At 34.9% G+C, this 24,571-nt stretch overlaps 1 protein-coding gene across 1 annotated transcript in view; it reads right to left on the minus strand.

Moving 5' to 3' along the window:
* Nucleotides 1-24,571, minus strand: part of LOC103265880 (iron-sulfur protein NUBPL) — a gene marked incomplete at its 3' end in the record, with an annotated part of 222,823 nt that overhangs the window by 79,367 nt on the left and 118,885 nt on the right. Inside the window, exons 5-6 of the mRNA XM_008063525.2 lie at nucleotides 15,283-15,322; nucleotides 15,102-15,192 (exon numbers count right to left, since the gene is read on the minus strand). Of these exons, the coding sequence (XP_008061716.1) occupies nucleotides 15,102-15,192; nucleotides 15,283-15,322 (131 nt within the window). The remainder of the gene's footprint in view (nucleotides 1-15,101; nucleotides 15,193-15,282; nucleotides 15,323-24,571) is intronic.

Consider the following 24,571-nt stretch of genomic DNA (forward strand, 5'->3'; position numbering starts at 1 on the left):
GCTGCTGGAGAGGGTGTGTGAAAAGGGAACACTTCTACACTGTTGGTGGGAGTGTAAACTAGTGCAACCTCTGTGGAAAGCAGTGTGGCGATTCCTAAAAGCTCTAAAATTGACCTTCCATATGACCCTGCAATCCCCCTACTGGGAATATACCCTGAAGAACACAAATCACTCTATAAAAAAGATACCTGCACACGTATGTTTATCGCAGCATTGTTCACAATAGCAAGAACCTGGAAACAACCATGCTGCCCATCAAAAGAGGACTGGATTAAAAAAATGTGGTACATATACACGATGGAATACTACGCAGCCATAAAAAAGAACAAAATCATGAATTTCGCTGCAACCTGGATGGAACTAGAGTCTATAATACTGAGTAACCTCTCACAAAAACAAAAATCCGAATATCACATGTTCTCACTCATATAATGGACCTTGAACATCCAATGCAATACTATGAGAAAATGACGGATGGTACTGGGAAACTATGGGGGGGAGGGGGATGGGATTAACAGTAGCAAATATCTGTCGGGGGATGGGAAAACACTTCTTATCTACAGGGTGCCTGAATGAAACGTCATTGTACACCTAACCCTTAACTGTACCCCACAAAACCATAATAAAAAATACTGATTAATGAAAAAAAAAAAAAAGAATCAGAGTATCTCCAGATCCATTACTATCATCAAATACAAAGGATTTTGATACAAATCAGTTAAGTACAGATGCTTTACAACTACTAATATTTAAAGTTAAACACTGGATTGTTTAACAATTCATCTTAAAGTAAAGCCTATTTAAGTTCTTTGGGTATAATATAAAGCCTATCAAGCCTATTTAAGTTCTTTGGGTATAATAATAATTTTTGGTAGAGAATGGTGTTTGAAGTCAAATGGGCTATATAAATTAGAATATATATTTTTGCTATATTGACATATTGAAATGGTACTGGTAATAAAATTTTACACATATTTAATCCTACAACATATTGGACATTACCTAATAAACTTCTGTTGCCACATTCATCAAATACCAAAAAAAAATGGTTGTTAATTATCCTTGTTAAACACTGGGAAATGTACCTATTATATAAGCTTTTTGCATGATCACTTGCCTTTTGAGAAACTATGTATCAAACTCCTTTGGGTCTTCCCTTAAGAGGTACTTAGGGGTTAAAAAAAATTTTTTTTTCATTTTACACAGGATTAAACAGAGCTTAGCCCAACTCAAAAGCAAAATTCTTAGGAAACCAAAGACTGAGAACATTCCTTATTCAAAAGTGAAATTCCATTGTCAGAGAAATCACTAATACCAACTATCAAGGGAAAATGTCTCATTTCTATTGCAGGATCAGCTAAAGTGAAACTGCTTCTTTAGTTGCTAGGAAACAACCAACTCATTATATGCCATTATCAGAACCCTAGAGAAGAAAAACTGGCATCTGCTTCACATTTGGGGATACTGAAGATTGAACTAAAAGCACTGAAACTACTGCCAAAATCTCTGGTCTCCAGGGTTTACGCTATGACCACAGCAGGTGCTGACATCAGACTAGCCTTTGAAGTTTCATTTCTGTAGCTCTTTTTCTATTTGTTATTAGACAAATTATTTTCTTTAATATCCTACATTTTAAAACACAAAGATTCTAAAAAAAGATTTCTTCATTTGAGTTAAAAAAATTATATGTATTGAACACAATTTAGGAGAAAACAAAAAAAACTACTCAAGAATCTTAACAAATAACAGAAAAATTAAAAACTATTAGTTATTTTCTCAATGAAATGTATTAGGTGTTTATGTCTGTAATTCTTTCTCTTTTTTTTTTTAACATAACACAAAATAGTAAGAGCCATCTATGTTACACCCACAAGCCAGCATATTGCAAATGGACAGATATTGGAAGCATTTCCCCAGAAAACTGGAACAAGACAAGGCTGCCCACTCTCACTCCTCCTGTTCAACATAGTGTTGGAAGTCCTAGCCAGAGCAGTGAGACAAGAGAAGGAAATCAGGGGTAACCAAATAGGAGAAGAGGACGTTATCCCTCTCTGCTGACGATATGATCCTATACCTTGAAAATCCAAGAGAATCTGTCAAAAACATCCTTGCACTGATAAAGGACTTTGGCAAAGTCTCAGGGTGCACAAAATTAACATGCAAAAGATAGTTGCATTTTTATACACAAACAACAAACAGGCAGAGAACCAAATAAAAAGTACAATCCCGTTCACGATAGCCACAAAAACATTAAATACCTTGACAACCTCCTAACCAGAGAAGCAAAAGATCATTACAACAAAAACTACAAAAAACAGCTCAAAAAAATCAAAGAAGATATAAACAAATGCTCAAGGACTGGAAGAATCAATGTTGTTAAGATGTCCATCCTACCAAAGGCAATCTACAGATTCAATGCAATACCCATTAAATTACCAATATCATTCTTCTCAGACCTGGAAACAACACAAAAATTCATATGGAAACATCAACAACCACGAACAGTCAAAGCAATCCTCAGCTAAAGAAACAAAACAGGAGGTATCACACTTTTCTAGACTTTAAACTTCATTATAAGGCTACAATAATCAAAACAGTCTGGTATTGGTATAAGAACAGGCATGTAGACCAATGGAACAGGATAGAGATTCTGGATGCAAAGCTTCAATTCCTCAACCAACTCATCTTCGACAAAGCCTCCACCACCAACCACTGGAAAGAGGAGAACCTATTCAGTAAATGGTGCAGGGAGAACTGGCTGACCACATGCAGAAGATTCAAACAGGACACCTATCTATCCCCATACACAAAAGTTAACTCTAAATGGATCAGAGACCTAAATGTAAAACCTCAAACCATAAGAACTTTAGAAAATGCAGGACACATCCTTATGGAAGTTGGAACTGGCATCCAATTCCTAAGCAAAAACCGAAATACGTGGACCATAAGAGATAAGATAGACAAATGGGACCTCATTAAACTGACAAGCTTCTACAAAGCCAAAGAAACCATCAAGAGAGCAGGGAGACAGCCCACAGACTGGGAAAAAGTATTTGCCAACTCCATTTCTGACAAAGGCCTAACATCTAGGATCTACAAGAAACTCAAACGTGCTGAAAAGAAAAAAACCAACAACCCCATTACAAAGTGGGCAAAAGATATGAACAGACACTTTTCAAAAGAAGATGCAAATTAAAACTACACTGAGATGCAAATTAAAACTACACGAGATACCACCTAACTCCAGTCAGAATGGCCATTATCAATAATTCAAAAAATTTTAAAACAATTTTTTTAATGTTTTTAAAAAGCTAATAATTTTACACAAACTCTTTCAAAATAGAAGAAGAAGGACGTATTACTTCCCAATTCATTTTTTGAGGCCAGGCTAGCTCTCATACAACACTTGAAAAGACATTACAAGAAAAACAAATTTGTTAATACAAGTATCTTGTTAAAGACTTTTGCATTAGTATGCTAGAAGCAATTTGAAACTAAATGCAAAAAACATTTCCATTTATGACATCATCAAAGAACATAAAATACATAAAGGTATATCTAACAAAAGATACACAATAGTTATATACTTAAAAACTGTAAAACATTATTCCAAGAAATTAAAGAAAATCTAAAGAAATGTAGAAACATACCAAGGTCATGGCTTAGAAAATTCAACATTGTTAGGACCTCAATTCATCCAAAATTGTTCTTTACTTTGAATATCATCCTACTAAAAATATCAACATGCTTTTCTGCACAAATTGACAGCTGAACTTAAAATGTATAGAAAAGTAACATATCCAAGAGTAACCAAAACAATCCTGAAAAAACAAAGTTGGAAGATTCCCATTTCCTGGTTTTAAGTCTTCTATAAGGTTACTGTAATCAATACAGTATGATTTTACCATAAAGATTAAACAAATAGATCAATGGGACACAACTGAGTATCTAGAATAGACCATACACATATGGTTAATTGATTTTTGTCAAATATATTAAGTCAATTTAATGGGGAAAGGGAAGTCTTCCAAACAAAGCTAAAAGAACTGAATAACTATGAAAAATCATAAACTTTGATCCTTATTTCACACATAAAAATTAATTCAAGATGCACAAGCCAGAATTATAAGGCATTGAGATATGAATACAGGAGACTATGTTACAACCTTGGAGTAGACAGACAAAGATTTTTTAAGGAGGATACAAAAAGCACTAAGAATTTTTAAAAAGTAATAACTTGGAATTTAATAAAATTTCAAACTTTCAATTTCAGCACAAAAAGGCAATCTACAGAATGGGATAAATACTCCCAATACATATATCTAATAATAGATTCATGGCCAGAATACATAAAAACGACTATAACTCAATTATAAAAAGGAAAATAAACCAATTAAAAAGTGAGTAAAGACCTAAACAGACACATTACAAAAGAAAATACAGAAAAGTCTAATACTCATATGAAAAGGGGCTCAGCATCATTGATCATCAGGGAAATGTAAATTAAAACCATAACAAGATACCATTTTATACTTACCAGAATAGTTAAAAGAAAAGAGACCAACAACACCACATGTCAACAAAGATGTGACACAACTGGATCTCTTAAAATATTTATGGCAGTATTATTCACAACAGCCAAAAACTAGAGACAACTAAATGTCCATAAATACAAGAAAAAATAAACAATATTTCATTATATTCATACAATGAAGTACTACTTAGCAATAAAGAGCTCCCAACTACTGATACATGCAACAACAAAGATGAATCTCAAAAACCTTAGGCTAACAGAAACCAGATGCAAAAGATTAAAGTCTATATGGTTTAATTAATGTGAAGTTTAAGAAAATGTAAAACTCATTTATGGTGACAGTAATCACAATAATGATTGCCTATGGGTGTGAGATTGAATAGAAGAGAGCCCAAATAATTCTCTAGGGAGATGGAAATCTTGATTTAGGTGTGGTTTTATATCTTGATTTGGGTGTGGTTAGATAGGTATATACATATCAAAAATCATTTAACTATATGCTTAAAATCTATGCATCCAATGATATGCATAATACTAGGTCAATAAAATAATGAAAGGAACAGAAAAAAAATTTTTTAAACCAGACTTGTGGTTCAAGGTGGCAGACTGACCACAGTATTTACCTTCTCCCCAAAAATAGTTACTAGAAAGGGACATGAGAGGACCTTCTGGAACACTGGTATTTTTCTATTTATCTTTGTCCTGAATGATAATTATATAGGTGTTTTTACTTTGTGATAACTTAACTTGGCTACGCTTATAAGCACATAATTCTGAACACGCTGTGTTAAAGATTTTTGAAAGATCAGAAGAGTTAAAAGATAACCCCTACAATCCACTGCTGTACAGAACTATCCAGCTGCTAAATTTTCACAAAGGATGTTAAACTTACCATATAATGATCTGGTTTCTAAAACAAAGCAAAAGCAAAAACACTTCTTAACTAGCAGCTCAGATGATTAACACTATTCACAGTGTAGTCCTAAAATACCAGCTTTTCAACTCCCAGTAAAATGAGCAGATGGGCCAGACACAGTGGCTCACATCTATACTTCCAGCACTTTGGGAGGTTGAGGTGGGAGGATCACTTGAGCCCAGGAGTACAAGACCAGCCTAGGCAACATAGCAAGACCTCGTTTCTACAAAAAAAAGTTTTTTTCTAGCTACAGGTAGAGGTGCACACCTGTAGTCCCAGCTACTCAGGAGGCTGAAGTAAAAGGATCACCAGAGCCCAGGAGGTTGAAATTATGGTGAGCCATTATGCCACTGCACTCCAGCTTGGGCAGCAGAAGTAGACACTAACTCAGAAAAAAAAAATTAGCAGATAAAAGTGACTTCACCAAAGACTGTAAGGTAGCTATGTAGTCCATTTGTTACTCTAAGTAAACTCAAAGCAGCCTGATAAAATATGTCTCCATTTTCTCAGCTACATTTCATTTTGATATTTTGTAGTATGTTTGCTGAAAATGCATCTTCAGAGTTTATCAGAATAAACTGTGACTTTTATATAATTTATATGTTAGAGACTTCATGTTTGCCAAATCTCTAGTTGGGCCTCTGCTAGGCAACCAAATTCTCTGAATTTTTTTTTTTTTTTTCAAGAGACAGGTTCTTGCTCTGTCACCCAAACCAGAGTACAGGAGTACATGCATCGTAGCTCATTGTGTAGCCTCGGTCTCCTGGACTCAAGCAATCCTCCCACCTCAACCACCTGATTAGCTGAGACTACAGGCGCACATCACCACACCTGGCTAAATTTTTTTTTTTTTTTTTGGTAGAAATGAGGTCTCACATTATTGTCCAGACTTGTTTCCAACTCTTGGGCTCAAATGATCCTCCTCCTTCAGTTTTCCAAAGTGCTAAGATTACAGGCATAAGCCTCCATACCCAGCCTTGCTGAATAATTTTCAACCTGAGAATTTGAAAAATTTTGAGAACATAAGACCAGATGACTGAAGAGTTGAGAAAGTAGCTAAATACAGGAATAAAAATATGTGTAATGCAATTAACAAAATTATTCTATATTCTCTGACAGTATTTAGTAGTAGACAAGATCAGGCACATTCAGGGTGATATGGTCATGGAAATATTTAGTAGTAAAGAAAAGAGAGGCCAGGTTAATCCTGAAAAACAAAGTCAAGGCCACAAAGGAACTGATGGGATAAGGTGTTTGGGGAGTATAGCTGAAATAACCAACTACAGGTTCTGAGGGTAAAAAGGAGAAAATAAAGTCAAGAGACTTAAATGACAAGGAGAATAAAAGGAGTCTGGGACTAAAAATCAAAGTATATATATCAAAATTCTAACACCAGAAGTGGTAGAAAGACAAGATCTTATGGTGAACTAAGAATAGTTTCAGAGACCAAGATACATTTCATCTATTTGTGAGTGCATCTGAAAATGAACACAGGAAATCTACTATTAGAATTTTCATCCTATAGCATAATATCTGACCCAAAGTAGAATCTGAATAAATAAGGGGTAGTTCTTGTAAGCTGATGAAGTAAATGCAAATTACTTTTTTTTTTTTTTTTTTTTTTGAGTTGGAGTCTCACTCCATCACCCAGGCAGGAATGCAATGGCACATTCACAGTCACCCCAGCATCGACCTGCTGGGCTCAGGCAATCCTTCCACCTCAGCCTTCAAAGTAGCCAGAACTACAAGTGTGTGCTACCAAGCCTGGCTAATTTTTTTTTACTTATTGTAGAGATGAGGTCTCTCCAAGTTGCCCAGGTGGGTCTCAAATCCATGGGTTCAGGCAATCCTCTCACCTAGGCCTCCCAAAGTGCTGGGATTACAGACTTGAGCCACCACGCCCAGCCTGCTTTTTTTTTTAAAGCAGAATTTATGGAGAGGACACAGAAGCTCCAACAGTGTGAGGGGACCCAAAGGGGTTGCTTCCAGCTGTTTACCTAGAAAACAATTATAAACTCACATCAACTGAGAAAAAAATAAAATTTATTCCAAATGAACTATAAAAAACATAACCCAACTGATACTCTTTAGTTACCTAATCAAATTTTCCCTTCTTTTATTAAGAATTAAAGTTCATTAGACAGATATTATATATGCAAATATATAACCATATATACTCAGAGTAAAACAAAATTTCATTTTTTTCTGAAGCAACCTAGTAAACAATTACTATAATTAATATGAATTCTTTCTACATCTAAAGAATTACTACACCGCCCTTAAAATAATATTGGCCTCAGTGAGTGAACTCTTGTCAACACCACCAGTCCACCATAGCCTCTGGACACAGTGGGGCAGGTGAGTGACAGGAATATGAGAGTTCTATGCTCCTGCCGCAAACGTGGAAGGCTCCCTGAGACTTGTGGGATCCCAGTTCCTTATAGGAAACCGCCTTTCCCACAGCCATGCTCTGCCATGGAGTGGTCAGAAAAGAAGCCTTGAGCAGCGTCAGCCACCGTTTCTCAAGAACTCAACCCTTACAGAGTAAAACAGCTACTTTCCAGCAAGTTTGGGAGGGAGCAGACCCCAAGGGCAAAACACAACTACAGACAGTTCCTGACTAGGTGGGTTGCCTTAGAAACCCTGAGATCGGCCGGGCTGAGTGGCTCAGCCTGTAATCTCATGCTTTGGGAGGCCAAGGTGAGTGGATTGCCTGAACCCACGGGTTCGAAACCCACCTGGGCAACTTGGCGAGACCTCATCTCTACAATAAATCAAAAAATGAGTCGGGTGTGGTAGCGCATGCCTGTAGTTCCAGCTACCTGGAAGGCTAAGGCGGAAGGATCACTGGAGCCCAGCAGGTTGAGGCTGTGGTGGCCGGGAGCGGCCACTGCACTCCAGTCTAGGCGACAGAGTGAGACTCCAACTCAAAAAAAAAGAAAAAAAAAGAAACCCTGAGGCCCTGAGGTTGGCTGCACTTTGACACTAAGATTCCCAGAGGCCATCAGAGAAGCGATGGGATGTATTACCATAGCAACCTCTCACTCCCCTTGTGAACTCTTCTGGGGCTGGTCTGCACATTAGCATTACCCCAGTGGACTGGGACGCCCTCTTAATCCCCACTGGGGCAGTTAAGACTGCACACTTGCGGGGTGCTTTATCTCCTTTCCCCTGCACTACCCCAGAAGGCACAAAACAGACAGAAAATTTAGAAAATCCCCAGAGACCTGCCCTGGGCCTTGGCTGGCTGGGCACTTCTTTGGAGCAATACTCACCAAAGAGAAATCCTACAGCCACCATCATAACTAGCTCCCACAAGTGCCACCTCCTGGTCAAAGGTCAACAGTATAGCCAACCACATTGTATACAACACCTCAGCTTTACAAAACATACAAGGAGGAACTTATACCAATCCTATTGAAAGTATCCCAGGCGATTGAGAAAGATGGCACTCTCCCCAAATCATCTTATGAAGCTAACATCACATTGATACCCAAGCCATGTACAGACCCAACAAAGAAAGAGAACTACAGGCCAATATCTTTGATGAACATAGATGCTAAAATTCTCAACAAGATCTCAGCAAACCGGATTCAACAACATATCTCAAAAATCATCCATCACGACCAAGTAGGCTTCATCCCCAGGATGCAAAGCAGGTTCAACATTCGTAAGACCATAAACATAATTAAATATATCAACAGATGTAAAAACAAAACCACATGATTATATCATTAGATGCAGAAAAAGCTTTTGATAAAATCCAGCACCTTCTTGATTAAAAACCCTCGAACATCTAGGCATATGTGGAACATTCCTCAAAATAGTAAAAGTCATCTACAAGAAATCCACAGCCAGCATACTCCTAAACAGATAGAAATTGGAACTATTTCCACTGAAAACTGGAACAAGACAAGGATGTCCACTCTCGCCCTCCTGTTCAACATAGTTTTGGAAGTCCTGGCTAGAGAAATCAGAAAAGAGAAGGTGATCAGGGGTATCCAGATAGGAAAAGAGGAAGTCAAGTTATCTCTCTTTGCAGATGACATGATTGTATACCTTGAAAACCCAAGAGAATCTGCCAAAAACCTCCTGGCACTGAAAAGGACTTTGGCAACATCTCAGGGTACAAAGTAAATGTACAAAAGACAATCGCATTTCTATATACCAATAATAAAGAAACAGAAACCCAGATAAAAAACACAATTCCATTTACAATAGCCACAAAAAAAATGAAATACCTTGGCATCTTCCTAACCAGAGACATAAAAGACCCTTACAATGAAATCTACAAAACACTGCTCAAAGAAATCAAAGATGACACAAACAAATGGAAAAATATTGCATGCTCATAGATTGAAAGAACCAACATTGTTAAGATGTCCATTTTACCTAAGGCAATCTACAGATTTAATGCAATACCCATCAAATTACCAGCAACATTCTTCTCAGACCTAGAAAAAACAATACAGGAATTCATTTGGAAACATAAACAACCAAGAATAGCCAAAACAATCCTCAGCAAAAAAAAAAAAAAAAGCAGGAGGTATCAAACTCCCAGACTTTAAACTATACTATAAAGCCACAATAATCAAAACAGCCTGGTATTGGTATAAGAACAGGCATATAGACCAATGGAAAAAAATTGAGATACCAGAAGCAAAACCTCAATTTCTCAACCAACTCCTCTTCAACAAAGCCTCCGCCACCCACTACTGGGTTGAGGAGAACCTATTCAGTAAATGGTGCTGGGAAAACTGGCTGACCACATGCAGAAGATTCAAACAGGGTCCCTCCCTATCCCCATACACAAAAATTAACTCTAAATGGATCACAGTGTAAGAACCTTATGTAAAACCTAAATGTAAAACCTCAAAGTGTAGGAACCTTAGAAAATGCAGGAGACACTCTTATGGAAGTTGGAACTGGCAACCGATTCCTGATCAAAACCTGAAGTGTCCACACCATAAGAGATAAGATAGACAAGTGGGACCTCATTAAACTGACAAGCTTCTGCAAAGCCAAAGAAACCATCAAGAGAGCAGGGAGACAGCTCATAGACTGGGAAAAAATATTTGCCAACTCCATGTCTGACAAAGGCCTAACATCAAGGATCTACGAGGAACTCAAACGTGCTGAAAAGAAAAAAACAAACAGCCCCATTACAAAGTGGGCAAAAGATATGAATAGACACTTCTCAAAAGAAGACATACAAGCGACCAACAGACACATGAAAAAAGGTTCAGCCTCACTAATCATCAAAGAGATGCAAACTAAAACTACACTAAGATACCACCTAACTCCAGTCAGAATGGCCATCATCAATAACTCAAAAAATAACATGCTAGAGAAGATGTGGCGAAAAGGGAACACTTCTACACTGTTGGTGGGAATGTAAACTAGTACAGCTTCTGTGGAAATCAGTGTGGTGATTCCTAAAACTCCTAAAAATTGACCTTCCATATAAGCCTGCAATCCCCCTACTGGGAATATACCTGGAAGAACTCAGGTCACTCTATAAAAAAGATACTTGCACATATGTTTATCGCAGCATTGTTCCCAATTGTAAGAACATGGAACCAACCATGCTGCCCATCAAAAGAGGACTGGATAAAATAAATGTGATATACATACACAATGGAATATTATACAGCCATAAAGAAGAACAAAATCATAAACTTTGCAGCAACGTGGATGGAATCAGAGCTTATAATACTGAGTGATCTCTCACAGAAACAAAGAGATGAGTATCACATGTTCTCATTTATAAGTGGACCTTGAACAACTACCATATTACTATAGGAAAGGGATTGAAAGTAGTCAGAAACTGTGGGGAGAGGAGTGGTAGGGGATAGCTGGGATTGACGGTAATCAATATCCACCTGGGCAAGTGGGGGCAAACCTTATCAATAAGGGTACTTGCACAATGAACATTTGTATACCTAACCCTGAATTGTACCCCACAATTTCAAAATAAAAATTAAAAGAGAAAAAAAAAACAACAGGATTCTTTATCCTGCAAAACTATGTTTCACAAATGAAGGAGAAATAAAGTCCTTTGCAGATGAGCAAACACAGAGGGAATTTGTCACCACTGTACTGACTCTATAAGAAATGTTCAAAGGAGTCCTAAAGACTGAAACAAAGGGTCAAAATACACCAATACTGCAAATATTAAAGTCCACAGGTTTTATGGAACACCAGTGCAATAGAGAAAATAAATTTTTAAAAGAACCAGATAACAACCAGTATGATGAGTAGAATAGTACCTTCCATATCAGTATTAACTCTCAACGTAAATGGTCTCAATACCCACTAAAAATATATAGACTGGCAGAATGTATAAGAAAACACAACCCAAATATCTGCTGCCTTCAAGAGACCCACTAAATTCATAAATATTCCTATAGACTCAAGGTAAAGGGGTGGGGAAAAATATTCCATGAAAATGTAAATCAAAAACAAGCAGGAGTAGCCATTCTAATATCAGATAATACAGATTTTAAATTAACAACAGAAAAAAAAAAAAAAAAGACAGACATGGCTATAATATAATGACATAGGGATCAATGCAATGAGAAGGCATAACAGCATAACAATCTTAAATATATATGAGCCTAACACCAGAGCCCCCAGCTCTATAAAACAAATTCTACTAGACCTATAAAAAGAGACAGACAGTAACAACACAATAATAGTGGGAGACTTCAACATTCCACTAACAGCAATAGACAGATCATCAAGGAAGAAAGTCAACAAAGAAACATTCCAATGTTAAACAGGATTCTAGAGAAAATGAAACTAACAGGCACCTACAAACTACAGAATATACATTTTTCTCATCAGTACATTGAACATTCTCCAAGACAGACCACATGATAGGCCACAAATCAAGTCTCAATTTTAATAGAAATCATATCAAGCACCATCTCAGACCACAGTGGAATAAAACTAGAAATTAATTCCAAGAAGAACTCACAAAACCAAACAAAGACATAGAAGTTCAACAATTTGCTCTTGAATGATCCTTGGGTCAACAATGAAATCAAGATGGAAATTTAAAATTCCTTGAAACAAATAACAACAATGAAATAAGTTATCAAAACCTCTGGGACACAACCAAAGCTGTGCTCAAAGGAAAATTTATACAACTTAAACCCTACATTATAAAGACTGAAAGATCACATATTGATAACCTGACATCATACCTCAAGGAATTAGAAAAACCAAAACAAACCAAACCCAAAGCTAGCATTTTGAGCAATCAGAGCACAACTAAATGAAATTTAAATTTAAAAAACAAAAGATCAATGAAACAAAGAGTTGGTTATTGGAAAAAATAAACAAAATTGATAGACCACTAGCTAGATTAATTAAGAAATGAAGAGAGAAGACTTAAATTAGCTCAATCAGAAATGAAAAAGGAAACATTACAATTTATAAGATGGAAATTCAAAAGATCATTCAAGACTATTAAGACCACTTCTATGCAAACAAACTACACAATCAAGAGGAAATGGATAAATTCTTGAAAATGTACAACCCCCCAATATTGAATCAGAAAGAAATACAAACCCTGAACAAACCAATAATGAGTAATGAGATTGAAACAGCTATAAAAAGTCTCCCAACAAAAAAAAGTCCAAGACCTGATGTAGTCACAGCTGAATTCTACCAAACCTTCAAAGAACTGGTATTAATTTTACTGAAGCTATTCCACAAGATTGAAGAGGAAGGAATCCTCCCTAACTCATTCTGTGAGACTAGTATCCCTCTGATACCAAAACCAGGAAAAAAACAACAAAAAAGGAAAACTACAAACCAATATCCCTTAAGAACATAGACACAAAAATCCTCAACAAATTATTAGCAAACCGAAATTCAACAGTACATTGAAAAAAAAAACCCACAACCAAGTAAGTCTTATCCCAGGGATGTAAGGGTAGGTTCAACATAAGCAAGTCAATAAATGTGATCAACTACACAAGCGAAATTAAAAACAAAAATCATATGATCATTTAAATAGACACAGAAAAAGCATGATAAAATCCAGCATCCCTCATAAAAAGCCTCAACAAAATAGGCATAGAGAGAAAATTCCTCAAAATAATAAAAACTATATATGACAAACCCACAGCCAATGTCATCATGAACAGAGAAAAGTTGAACACATTCCCCCTCAGAACTGGAACAAGTACTGAAAGTCCTAGCCAAAGCAATCATGCAAGAAAAAGAAATAAACTGGGCTCGGTGGCTCAGCCTGTAATCCCATGCCTTTGAGAGGCTGAGGTGAGTGGATTGCCTGAGCCTGCAGGTTCGAGACCTGCCTGGGCAGCGAAACCTCATCTCTACAATAAATCAAAAAATAAGCCGGGCATGGTAGTGCACGTCTGCAGCTCCAGCTACTTGGAAGGCTGAGGTGGAAGGATCACCGGAGCCCAGCAGGTCGAGGCTGCAGTGACCGGGAGCGGCCACTGCACTCCAGTCTGGGCGACAGAGTGAGACTCCAACTCAAAGAAAAAGAAATATAGTGTATCCAAATTGGAAAAGAAGAAATCAAACTATCTCGTATACTGATGATATGGTCCTATATCTGGAGAACCCTAAAAGGAATGCTCATATTCTGCTAGTGGGAGTAAATTAGTACAATCTCTATGGAAAGTGGTATGTAGATTACTCAAAGAACTAAAAGTAGATCTACCATTTGATCCAGCAATTCCACTACTAGGTATACCCTAAGGAACAGAAGTTGTTATATAATAAGAGACACCTGCACCCACACATTCATCGTAGCACAATTCACAATTGCAAAGATGTTCAGTCAGCCTAAATATCCAACAACTGATCAGTGGATAATGAAAATGTGGTATATATACACTATGGAGTACCATGTCATCATAAAAAAGAATGAAATCATGTCCTTTGCAGCAACATGGAAGGAGTTAGAGATTATCATCCTTAGTGAACTGACTCAGAAACAGAAAATCAAATCCACATGTTCTCATAAATATGTGGGAGCTAAACAGTCACAAAGATGGAAATCACAGGTACTGATGACACCAATTAGGAAGGAGGGGGGTTAAGGTTCAGAAACTACCTAAGGGACACAATGTTCACTATCTGGGGAATGGACCACCTGAGACCCAATCCCCACCACTACACAATATGCCCATGTAATGAAAACATGTGTATCCCCTGAAGCTAAAAAAAAATATATCTAGATAGATTAGATTAGATTAGATTAGATTAGATTAGATTAGATTAGATAGATAGACAGACAGACAGACAGACAGACCACAATATTGGCCACAATTAGATTAAGCATAATTCTAAAAAGGCAGATTACTTATGAAACAGATTTGTTCTTTTTATTGCAGGCACAACAAAGAAAAAAGACAATATTAAATAAGATATTAGGATTTTTAATAGTAATAAGCAACGGGGATGATTAAATCATGTAACAGAGACTTTTAGTCTTGGTACCATATAACTCATTAGGCATCACATGACTTATTACACATTAATCCCATCAACGGATTCCCTTATAAAACATCTCAAACCTGACTGCAAATTTTAACAATTTTCTTACCAGCAAATGTATTAACCACAACTTTGTCAATGATAAAATGATATTTAATGCGATCGTCTTACCTGCCTCAACAGTTTCTCAATGGCTGACATTACCATAAGGCCTCTCCAAACAACTGGTGCAGTCTCTTCAACCAGGAAGCCCATAGACATACTGCAACAGCAATACAAAAATACAACTAATTTGTATAATTTAATCAATATTATTCTGAAAAGTAACACAAGTAAAAAAAATTATGCTCACCAAGCAATACCATAATTCAAAAGAGGCCTCATTAGGTTATCTGAAATTTAAAAAAAAAAAAAAAATCTCTTTTAGAAGAGTAAAAATCATTATACATAAACATACTGACTTTCCCTTTTTTAGAAATATTTTTAAATGACAAAAATTGCATAGAGTAAATGTGACATTATGATACATGTATACATTTTAGTATGATTAAATCAAATTAACTAACTTATCCATCACCTCACATACTTATCCATTCATTGAAGTAAAACATTTAAAACCCACTCTTTCAGCAATTTTAAAATATATGATGCATGACTGTTAACAATATTCACCATGTTGTTCAATAGATCACTGGAACTTATTCCTCCTTCTAACTGAAACTTTGCACCCTTTGACTAACATTTCCCCTTTCCTTGTCCATCCTTCCAGGATCAAAGAATTAGAGATATAATTAGGCTGCTCATACTGCTGCAATTAACTTTCAACTAATTTACCTCAGTTCGCAACAGTTTAAACATAACACCAAACATCTTATAATATGCCTAATTAGATACAACATTTAAAAATAGTTGCGATACAGGTTATTAAGAAATAATTTAGCTACAATTTTAAAGTGTTTCCAAAAAATAGCCTCAATAAGTAATTTTATCCACAGATTTTATTCATATACATACATATACAAACATATAAACTATGCTTATCTAATATGTATACAACACATGTGTATATTTTCATACACACACATCTAATGAGATCTTCCTTTACTGGAGTATTACTACTTTTTTTTCCTTTATTTAAATAGCTTTAAAAGTATGAAAATCCCAAAAAAAGGAGAAAAACTCTACTTTGAAATCTGAGACAAGAACTTGCCATCTCAGCAGGGTGCAGAGGTTCACATCTCTGATCCCAGCACTTTGGGAGGCCAAGGCGGGAGGATCACTTGAGCCCAGGAGTTTGAGACCAGCCTGGGCAATGTAGCAAGACTTTGTCTCTATATAAAAATTAAATTAAAATAAAATAAAGGAAATTGCAGTAATCTCAAGAGAAAAGCAATCTACTCTTCATGGTCAAACACCAAAAACAAAAACAAAACTTACTTATATAGTCAGCAAAATCATAGTTTATTTCAGTAAATTATTTATGCAACCACATCCCCATTCCCTTGCTTCCATATCCTACTACTCAAACACCAAAAACTACAGTAGTATCGGCATCCCTCTTAGGTAACGTGATTTGGATGGGTGTTGAGCTAGAATTTAGGACAAAATCATAAAAACCTAACAGTCTCCTGTATTGAGATTTCACCATATGTTCTTTAGGCTCCCTCTCCTCTATAATAAAGAGACAAACTGAAACTGCAGAGAGGAGATAGGTCCACTGCTGCACTCCATTCACTGAATCCCTGCTCAAAGGAAAGGTCATAATCCTTCATTAAAAGATTAGTGAATGAGTATACATTTATAGTTTCTTTCTTAAACTTCTGACAAAATTAACTAGTTTAGTCTCCCTATGCCTAATTTGAAAGCAATATTTTTCTTCCATGTAGTTTTGTCAATTCTTTCTACAGCATTCAACTAAAACTTTCAGAGTAATAACCTTTCTCCATTATGATCTGCACTATTTATCACTTTTTACTTTCTTCAATCACATATGAATACAGATTAAAGAACCTGAATTATCTAATATGCCATTCCACCACTGATCTGCTAAAATAGTGAGTTACATTAAGAGTTTTTTTTTTTCTAATGTTAAACCAAACTTGCTTCCCTGGATTAAACTCAATTTAATCATAATGTAGTTGTTTTACACAATGCTGAATTCGGTCTGTTAATATTTGCTTAAGATTTTTTTGCAAGGCTAATTAGGTAGACAGGTCTGTAATGCTCCCATTTCATTTTATCCTTCTAAAGTTTTACTAGCTTTATAAACTTAGTTAGAAACAATTATATATTTTATATATTTTTCTGTTCTAGGAATGACTTTGTGTATGATTGAAATTATTAGTTCCTTGAGTGATGGCTTTCTACTTTTGTGGTAGGAGGATTTTAAATACTGATTACAGTTCTTTTAAAGGTATAGAATTATCTGGATTTTCTATTTCTTCCTAAGTCTGCTTTGGAGATATATATTTTTCTAAGATCTGCCTATTTCAATAAAATTTTGAATTGAAAATAATAATTTTAAAGAAAAATCAGTGAGATACATGAGAATACACATAAAAGTTCAATAAGATCAGGAAAGCAATTCATGATTTGAATTTAAAATTCCACAGAACTGCATATCACCAAAAAGAACCAACAAATCTTTGAGGTGAAAAGTTCAATTAACACAATGAAAAATGTAATTGAGAGCTTTAACAACAGGCTAGATCAAGCAGAAGTAAGAATTTCTAAACTTGAAGACAGGTCTTTTGAAATCACCCAGTCAGGAGGAAAAGAAACAGAATTTTAAAATAATAAAGAAAGCCTAAAGGACTTATGGAACACCATTAAGAAACAAGTTTTTGCATTATGGGAATTCCAGAGAGGAAAGAGATGGAGAAATGCACAGAAAACAATTTAATAAAATAATATCTAAAAATGTTGTAAGTTTTGGAGACACAGAAACATCAGATTCATGGGCTCAAAGGTCCCAAAATAAATTCAAACCAAACAGGTACCCTCCAATGCCCATTAAAAACAAACTATAAAAAGTCAAAAACAAAGAGAGAATCCTAAAAGCAGCAAGAGAAAACTATCAAGTCACATAAAAGAGACTTCCCATTAGATTATCAGCAGATTTTTCAGCAGAAATCTTATACACCAGTGAAAAATGGAATGGTAGAGTCAAATGGCAGAGAGGAAAAAAAAACTGCCGGTTAAGGATATTGCACACAGCAAAATTATTGTTAAAAAATATAGTCCTTCTCACACAAGCAAAAACTGAGGGAATTCATCACCAGTAGACCAGTCTTATATGAAATGCTTTAGAGATTACTACAACTAGAAGTATAAGCACGATAATTACATTCATGAAAACACATAAAAATATAAAACTCACTAGTAGAGGTATATTCATAATCAAACTCAGAATACTCCAGTACTATAATAGTGCTATATAAATATGTCAGATCTCTAATACAAAACTTAAAAGTCAAAACGATTAAAAATAACCACAACTACAATTAACGCTTAAGGAACAACCTATATGTAAGTTTCTAAATTGATGTAACAAAATACATATTGTGGGGGGGAAGGTAAAAGTCCAGAGTGTTTTACTGTGACAAAGTTAACTTGTTATAAACATAAAATAGTCTATTATAACTAGAAGAATCTTTATGTTAGCCCTATGGTAACCTAAAACAAAGAAACTCTAGCAGATATACAAGTGAGAAAGAAAAAGGGATCAAAGTTTAGCCTCACAAAAACCACCAAACCACAAAGGTAAACAAAAGAGAAAAAGAAAGGAAAAGAGAATCTACAGAACAACTAGAAAACAATTAACAAAGTAACAGAACAAGTCCTTACCTATCAGTAAGAGCCTTAAATATGAATGTATTAAATTCTTCAATTAAAAGATATAGAGTAGCTGAATGAATAAAAAACAATACCCAATTTTATGCTGCCTACAAGAAATTCACTTCACCTGAAAGGACACACGCAGACTGAAGGTAAAAGGATGGATAAAGAAATTCCATGCAAACAGAAATCAAAAGAAGAAATAGCTGTACTTACGTAAGATAAAACAGACTACAAATCAAAGACCTAAAAAGAGACAAAAATCATTATATACAGGGGTCTATTCAGCATAAGGACATAACAAATGTAAATATATATGCACCCAGCACTAGAACAAATATTCTTACATATATATGGAGAGACAGAGTGAAATACAATAAACTAGGAGACTTTACTACACTCCAAGGAATAAACAGATCATCCATACAGAAAATCAATATAGAAACATCAAATTTAAACTGCACTCTAGAATAAATGGACCTAACAGACATTTGCAGAATATTCCATCCAATAGCTGCAGAGTAAACATTCTTCTCTATTGCACATGAAACATTCATCAGAATAAATTATATATTGGGCAAGAAAACAAGCATTAACAAATTTCAGAAGATAGAGATCATACCAAGTATCTTTTCTGAATACATGGTGCAAAACTAGAATCAGTAACAGAAGAAACTTCAGTAACTACACAGAAAAATTAAAAATATGATCCTGAAAAAAAATCAATGGGTCAATGAAAAAATTAACAGAGCAATTATATAATTTGAGAAAAACAAAACTGGAAACACAACATATAAAAGCCTAAGAGATACAGCAAAATCAATTCTAAGAGGGAAGATTATAGCAATAAATGAATACATCAAAACAGAAGAAAGTTCTCCAATGAGTAACCTAGTGTTGCACACACCCTCTGCAAAAACAAAAAACTAAAAAAAGCAAGAACTAAAAGGAAGAAAATAATAAAAGTGAGAGCAGAAATAAATGAAATAGAGACTAGAAAAACAATAGATATTAACAAAAAAAGTAAAAAAAAGATGAGTAAAATTTTAGTTACAATAATTAACAAAGAAGAAAAGACTCAAACAAAGTCAGAGATCAAAAAGGAGACATTACAAATTATAGCACCGAAATAAACAGGATCATAAGACAATATCATTAACAATTACATGCTAACAAATGCATATAAGAAATAGATAAATTCCTGAACAAATACAATCTATCAAGAGCTGAATCAGTAACCACTGAGAAAATCTAGACAGTAATTAAAAAGTATCCTGTCAATGAAAAGTGCAGGATTTGATGGTTTCACTTGCTGAATTCTACCAAATATTTAAAGAACTAACACCAGTTTTTCTCAAACAAGTCCAGAAAATTAAAAAAGAAAGAATACTTCTAAACTCATTCTATAAGGTCAGCATTAACCTGAAACAAATACCAGACAAAAACACAACCAAAAAAGAAAACCAAAAATCCTCAACAAAATACTAGTAAACTAAATTCAACAGCACATTAAAAAGATCATTCACCAGGATCAACCGGGATCCACTCCAGGGATGCAAGGATGGTTTGACATATGCATATCAATAAATGTGATACCTCACTTTAATAGAAAGAGAAACAAAAACCATATGATCATTTCAAAAGATACAGAAAAAGCATTTGACAAAATTTGCCATCCCTTCCTATAAAAACTATCAACAAATCAGATAGAGAAGGTACATGCCACAGCACAATAAAGATCATACATAACAAACACATAGCTAACATTGTACTGAGTGGGGGAAAACTGAAAGTCTTTTCTCTAAGATCAGGAACAAGGCAAGGATGACCACTTTACCAATTCTATTCACCATAGTACTGAATGTCCTAGCCAGAGCAATTAGGAAAAGAAAGAAATAAAGGGAATCAAAACTGGAAAGAAAGAAGTCAAACAGTCCCTACTAGCAGATGACATGATATCTTATAAACAGATAACGCTAAAGACTTCATCAAAAAACTAGCCGGGCGTGGTGGTGCATGCCTGTAATTGCAGCTACTTGGAAGGTTGAGGCAGAAGGATCACCTGAGCCCAGCAGGTCGAGGCTGTGGTGGCTGTGAGTGTGCCACTGCACTCCAGCCTGGGCAACAGAGTGAGACTCCAACTCAAAAAAAAAAAAAAAAAGACTCCATCAAAAAACTGTCAGAAATAATTAGTAAATTCAGTAAAATTGCAGGACACAAAATCAACATACAAAAATCAGTAGCATTTCTATATGCTAATAGTGAACACACTGAAAAAGAAATCAACAAAATATCCTATTTATAATAACAAGAAAAAATAAGATACTTAAGAATAAGTTTATTCACAATAGCAAAAACATGGAACCAACTGTGCTGCCTATCAAAAGTAGACTGGATCTTTAAAAGGTGGTACATATACATAATGGAATATTATATATAATATGTATAATATTATGTAAAGAAGGACAAAACTATAAACTTCCCAGTAACTTGTATGGATTTAGAGTCTATAATATTCAGTGATCTATCACAGAAACAAATAACTCAGTATCACATGTTCTCACTCACAAGCAGACCCTGAATTGTACCCATCTTTAAGATAAAAACATTTTAAATAAATAAATAAAATAAAAAAGAATGAATTTAGCCAACAAAGTGAAAGATCTCCACACTGCAAACTATAAAACCTTGATGAAAAAAATTGGAAAGGAAACAAAAATATGAAATGATACCCCAAGTTTATGAATTGGATAAATTACTATTGTTAAAATGTCAATACTACAAAAGCAATCTATAGATTCAATGCAATCCCTAACAAAATACCAATGATATTCTTCATAAAAATAGAAAAAACAATGCTAAAATCTGTATAAAACCACAAAAGACACCAAATAGCCAAAGCAATCTTGAGGGGGGAAAAAAAAGCTGATGCATCATACTGCTTGACTTCCAAATATATTATAGAGCTATAATACCCAGATCTCATAGTACTGGCATAAAACCAGACACACAGATCAATGGAAAAGAATAGACAAACCAGAAATAAATTCATACACTCTTAGCCAATTGATTTTCAACAAAGGTATCAAGAGATCACATTACAGAATGGACAGTCACTCCCATAAATGGTGCTAGGCAAACAGATATCCACATGCAGAAGATTAAAACTGGACCCTGATCTCTAACCATATCTAAAAAAAGCAATTCAAAACAAATTAAAAATTTTAACATAAGACCCAAAACAAACTACAAGAAGAAAACACAGGAGAAATACTTTATGGCACTAGACAGGATAAAGAGTTTTCAGACAAAACCTCAAAATCACAGGTAGCCAAAGCAAAAATAAACAAATAGGCTTAAATTATACCAAAAATCTTTTTGCACAGCAAAAAAAAAACACAGTAAAGAGACAACCTGCTGGGTGTGAGAAAATGTTTGGAAACTATATGTCCGACAAGGAGTTAATAACCAAAATATATAGGAACTCAAACAACTCAATAGCAAAAAATGAATAATCTGATTTTTAAATGGGCAAAAGATCTTAATAGACATTTCTAAAAAGAACCCATATAAAAGGTCAATGGGTATGTGGGAAAAAATGTTCATATCACTAATCATCAAGAAAGTGCAAATCAAAACCACAATGAAGTATCACCTCACACCCGTTAGAATGGTTATTAACAAAAAGACCAAAGATAGTGCTGGTGAGTATATAGAGAAAAGGCTACCTTCGCACACTGTTGATGAATCGTACAGCCATTACAGAAGCAGTCTGCAAGTTCCCTAAGTATGTAAAAGTAGTACTAATATGATCCAGAAATCCCACTACCAGGTATATATCAAAAAGAAATGACATCAGTATGTCAAACAGATATTTGCATTCCCAGGTTTATTGCAGCACTATTTACAAAAGTCAAGATATGGAATTAACTTACACGTCCAACAATGGATAAAGAAAATGTGGCACATATTGATTTAAAACACAGGTCCTGAAATTTTGGCTGTTCTACAATATTACTGCTTTTCATTTGGATATGGTAACATTTTTGAACCCTAGGAAGCTATAAAAATAGTAAAATGGCTGATATGTTAGAAGTATAATCCAGGAAAATCTTAAGAAGAAAAATATGAGTCAGGACAAGGATGAGACAAATTTAAATCTACCATATTAGCATATTTATTACTGATTTTAATCTAAAACATTTGGATTTATAACAATTTTGTGGTTTTTGTATACTTGAAAGGCATTAAAAATATTTAGAAAAACTGAATATATAAAAATTTGTATTTCAATTAAATACTTAGAAACATTTGATTAAATAAATTTGTGATCAATGTTTGAGAAATTTCATTTGCTAGAGCTCTAAGTTTTGTCTGTTAGTTGTGTTAAGTAATCTATGGCTTCTTGGGAAATGTTGATACATTTGTTTAAATAAATATGTAATATCTAATTCATAAAACTAAAAAAAATAGGCAGTAAAAAAAGCACAAAGAAAAGTTTTTCTTTCTAAAAAAAAGTCTTTCTAAAATCCCTTGACACTGAAATATCTGTTATCATAAGGTCATAGTTTTAAACTTTCCTCAAGAAACCAAGTAATTGTGGTACATTTCTAATTGGGCAAATTAAACTCCCAAAGACTTTGAAAAAAGAAAAGAAAATGTAGCATATATACACAATGAAATACTATTTATCCATTAAAAAGAATAAAATCAGCCGGGTTCTGTGGCTCAGCCTGTAATCCCACGCTTTGGTAGGCCGAGGTGAGTGGATGCCTGAGCCCGTGGGTTCAAGACCCACCTGGGCAACTTGGTGAGACCTCATCTCTACAATAAATCAAAAATTAGCCAGGCATGGTAGCACACGCCTGTAGTTCCAGCTACTTGGAAGGCTGAGCAGAAGGATCGCCAGAGCCCAGCAGGTCGAGGCTGCGGTGGCCGGGAGCGTGCCACTGCACTCCAGTCTGGGCGACAGAGTGAGACTTCAACTCAAAAAAAAAAAGAATAAAATCCTGTCAATTTTAACAACATCAATAAACATGGAGGACATTATGTCAAATGAAATAAGCCAGACACAGAAGGACAAATACTGCATGGTTTCACTCATGTGAAATTTTAAAAAGTTAATCTTGTAAAAGCAGTGGTTAACAGAGACTAGACTGGTGAGGGTAGAAGGGCTAGGGATGTGAAGAGGTTTGTTAATGCTTATAAAGTTACAGTTAAAAAGGAAGAATATGTTCTGGTGTTCTACTGCACAATAGGATGACTACAGTTAACAATAAGATATTGTATACCACCAAATAGATAGAAGAGACTGTTTTAAATGTTCCCACAAGTGAAAGATATGCTAAGAACACTGATTTAATCATTATACAATGCATACATTTATCAAAATATCACGTTGTACATCATAAATACGAACAAGTATTTGTCAATTAAAAATTTTTTTAAAGCCAGGGAGTGGTTCACGCCTATAGACTCAGCTACTAGGAGGCTAAGATGGGAGGATTGCTTGATCCCAGGAATTTGAGTCCAGTCTGGGCAACACAGTGAGACTTAACTCTAAAAAAAAATAAATTTAAAAAAACCATTTTAAAATTCAGTAAATCAATTTTTAAAAACATCAATTGTGTACTTTAAATATGTCTTGTCATTGATAAATGATAAGTTATAAATTGAAAGTTCAGAAATGTGAGCAGATTCATCACCAGGTCAAATGTGTTTAGTAGGTACTCAGTTTGGCAGCACATATATTGCAACTGGAATGATACAGAGAAGACTTGGCATGTTCTACTGAAATGTTGGGG

Source organism: Carlito syrichta, unplaced genomic scaffold, assembly GCF_000164805.1.
Source record: "Carlito syrichta isolate Samal-C Ts95f unplaced genomic scaffold, Tarsius_syrichta-2.0.1 Scaffold306897, whole genome shotgun sequence".
NCBI lineage: Eukaryota > Metazoa > Chordata > Mammalia > Primates > Tarsiidae > Carlito > Carlito syrichta.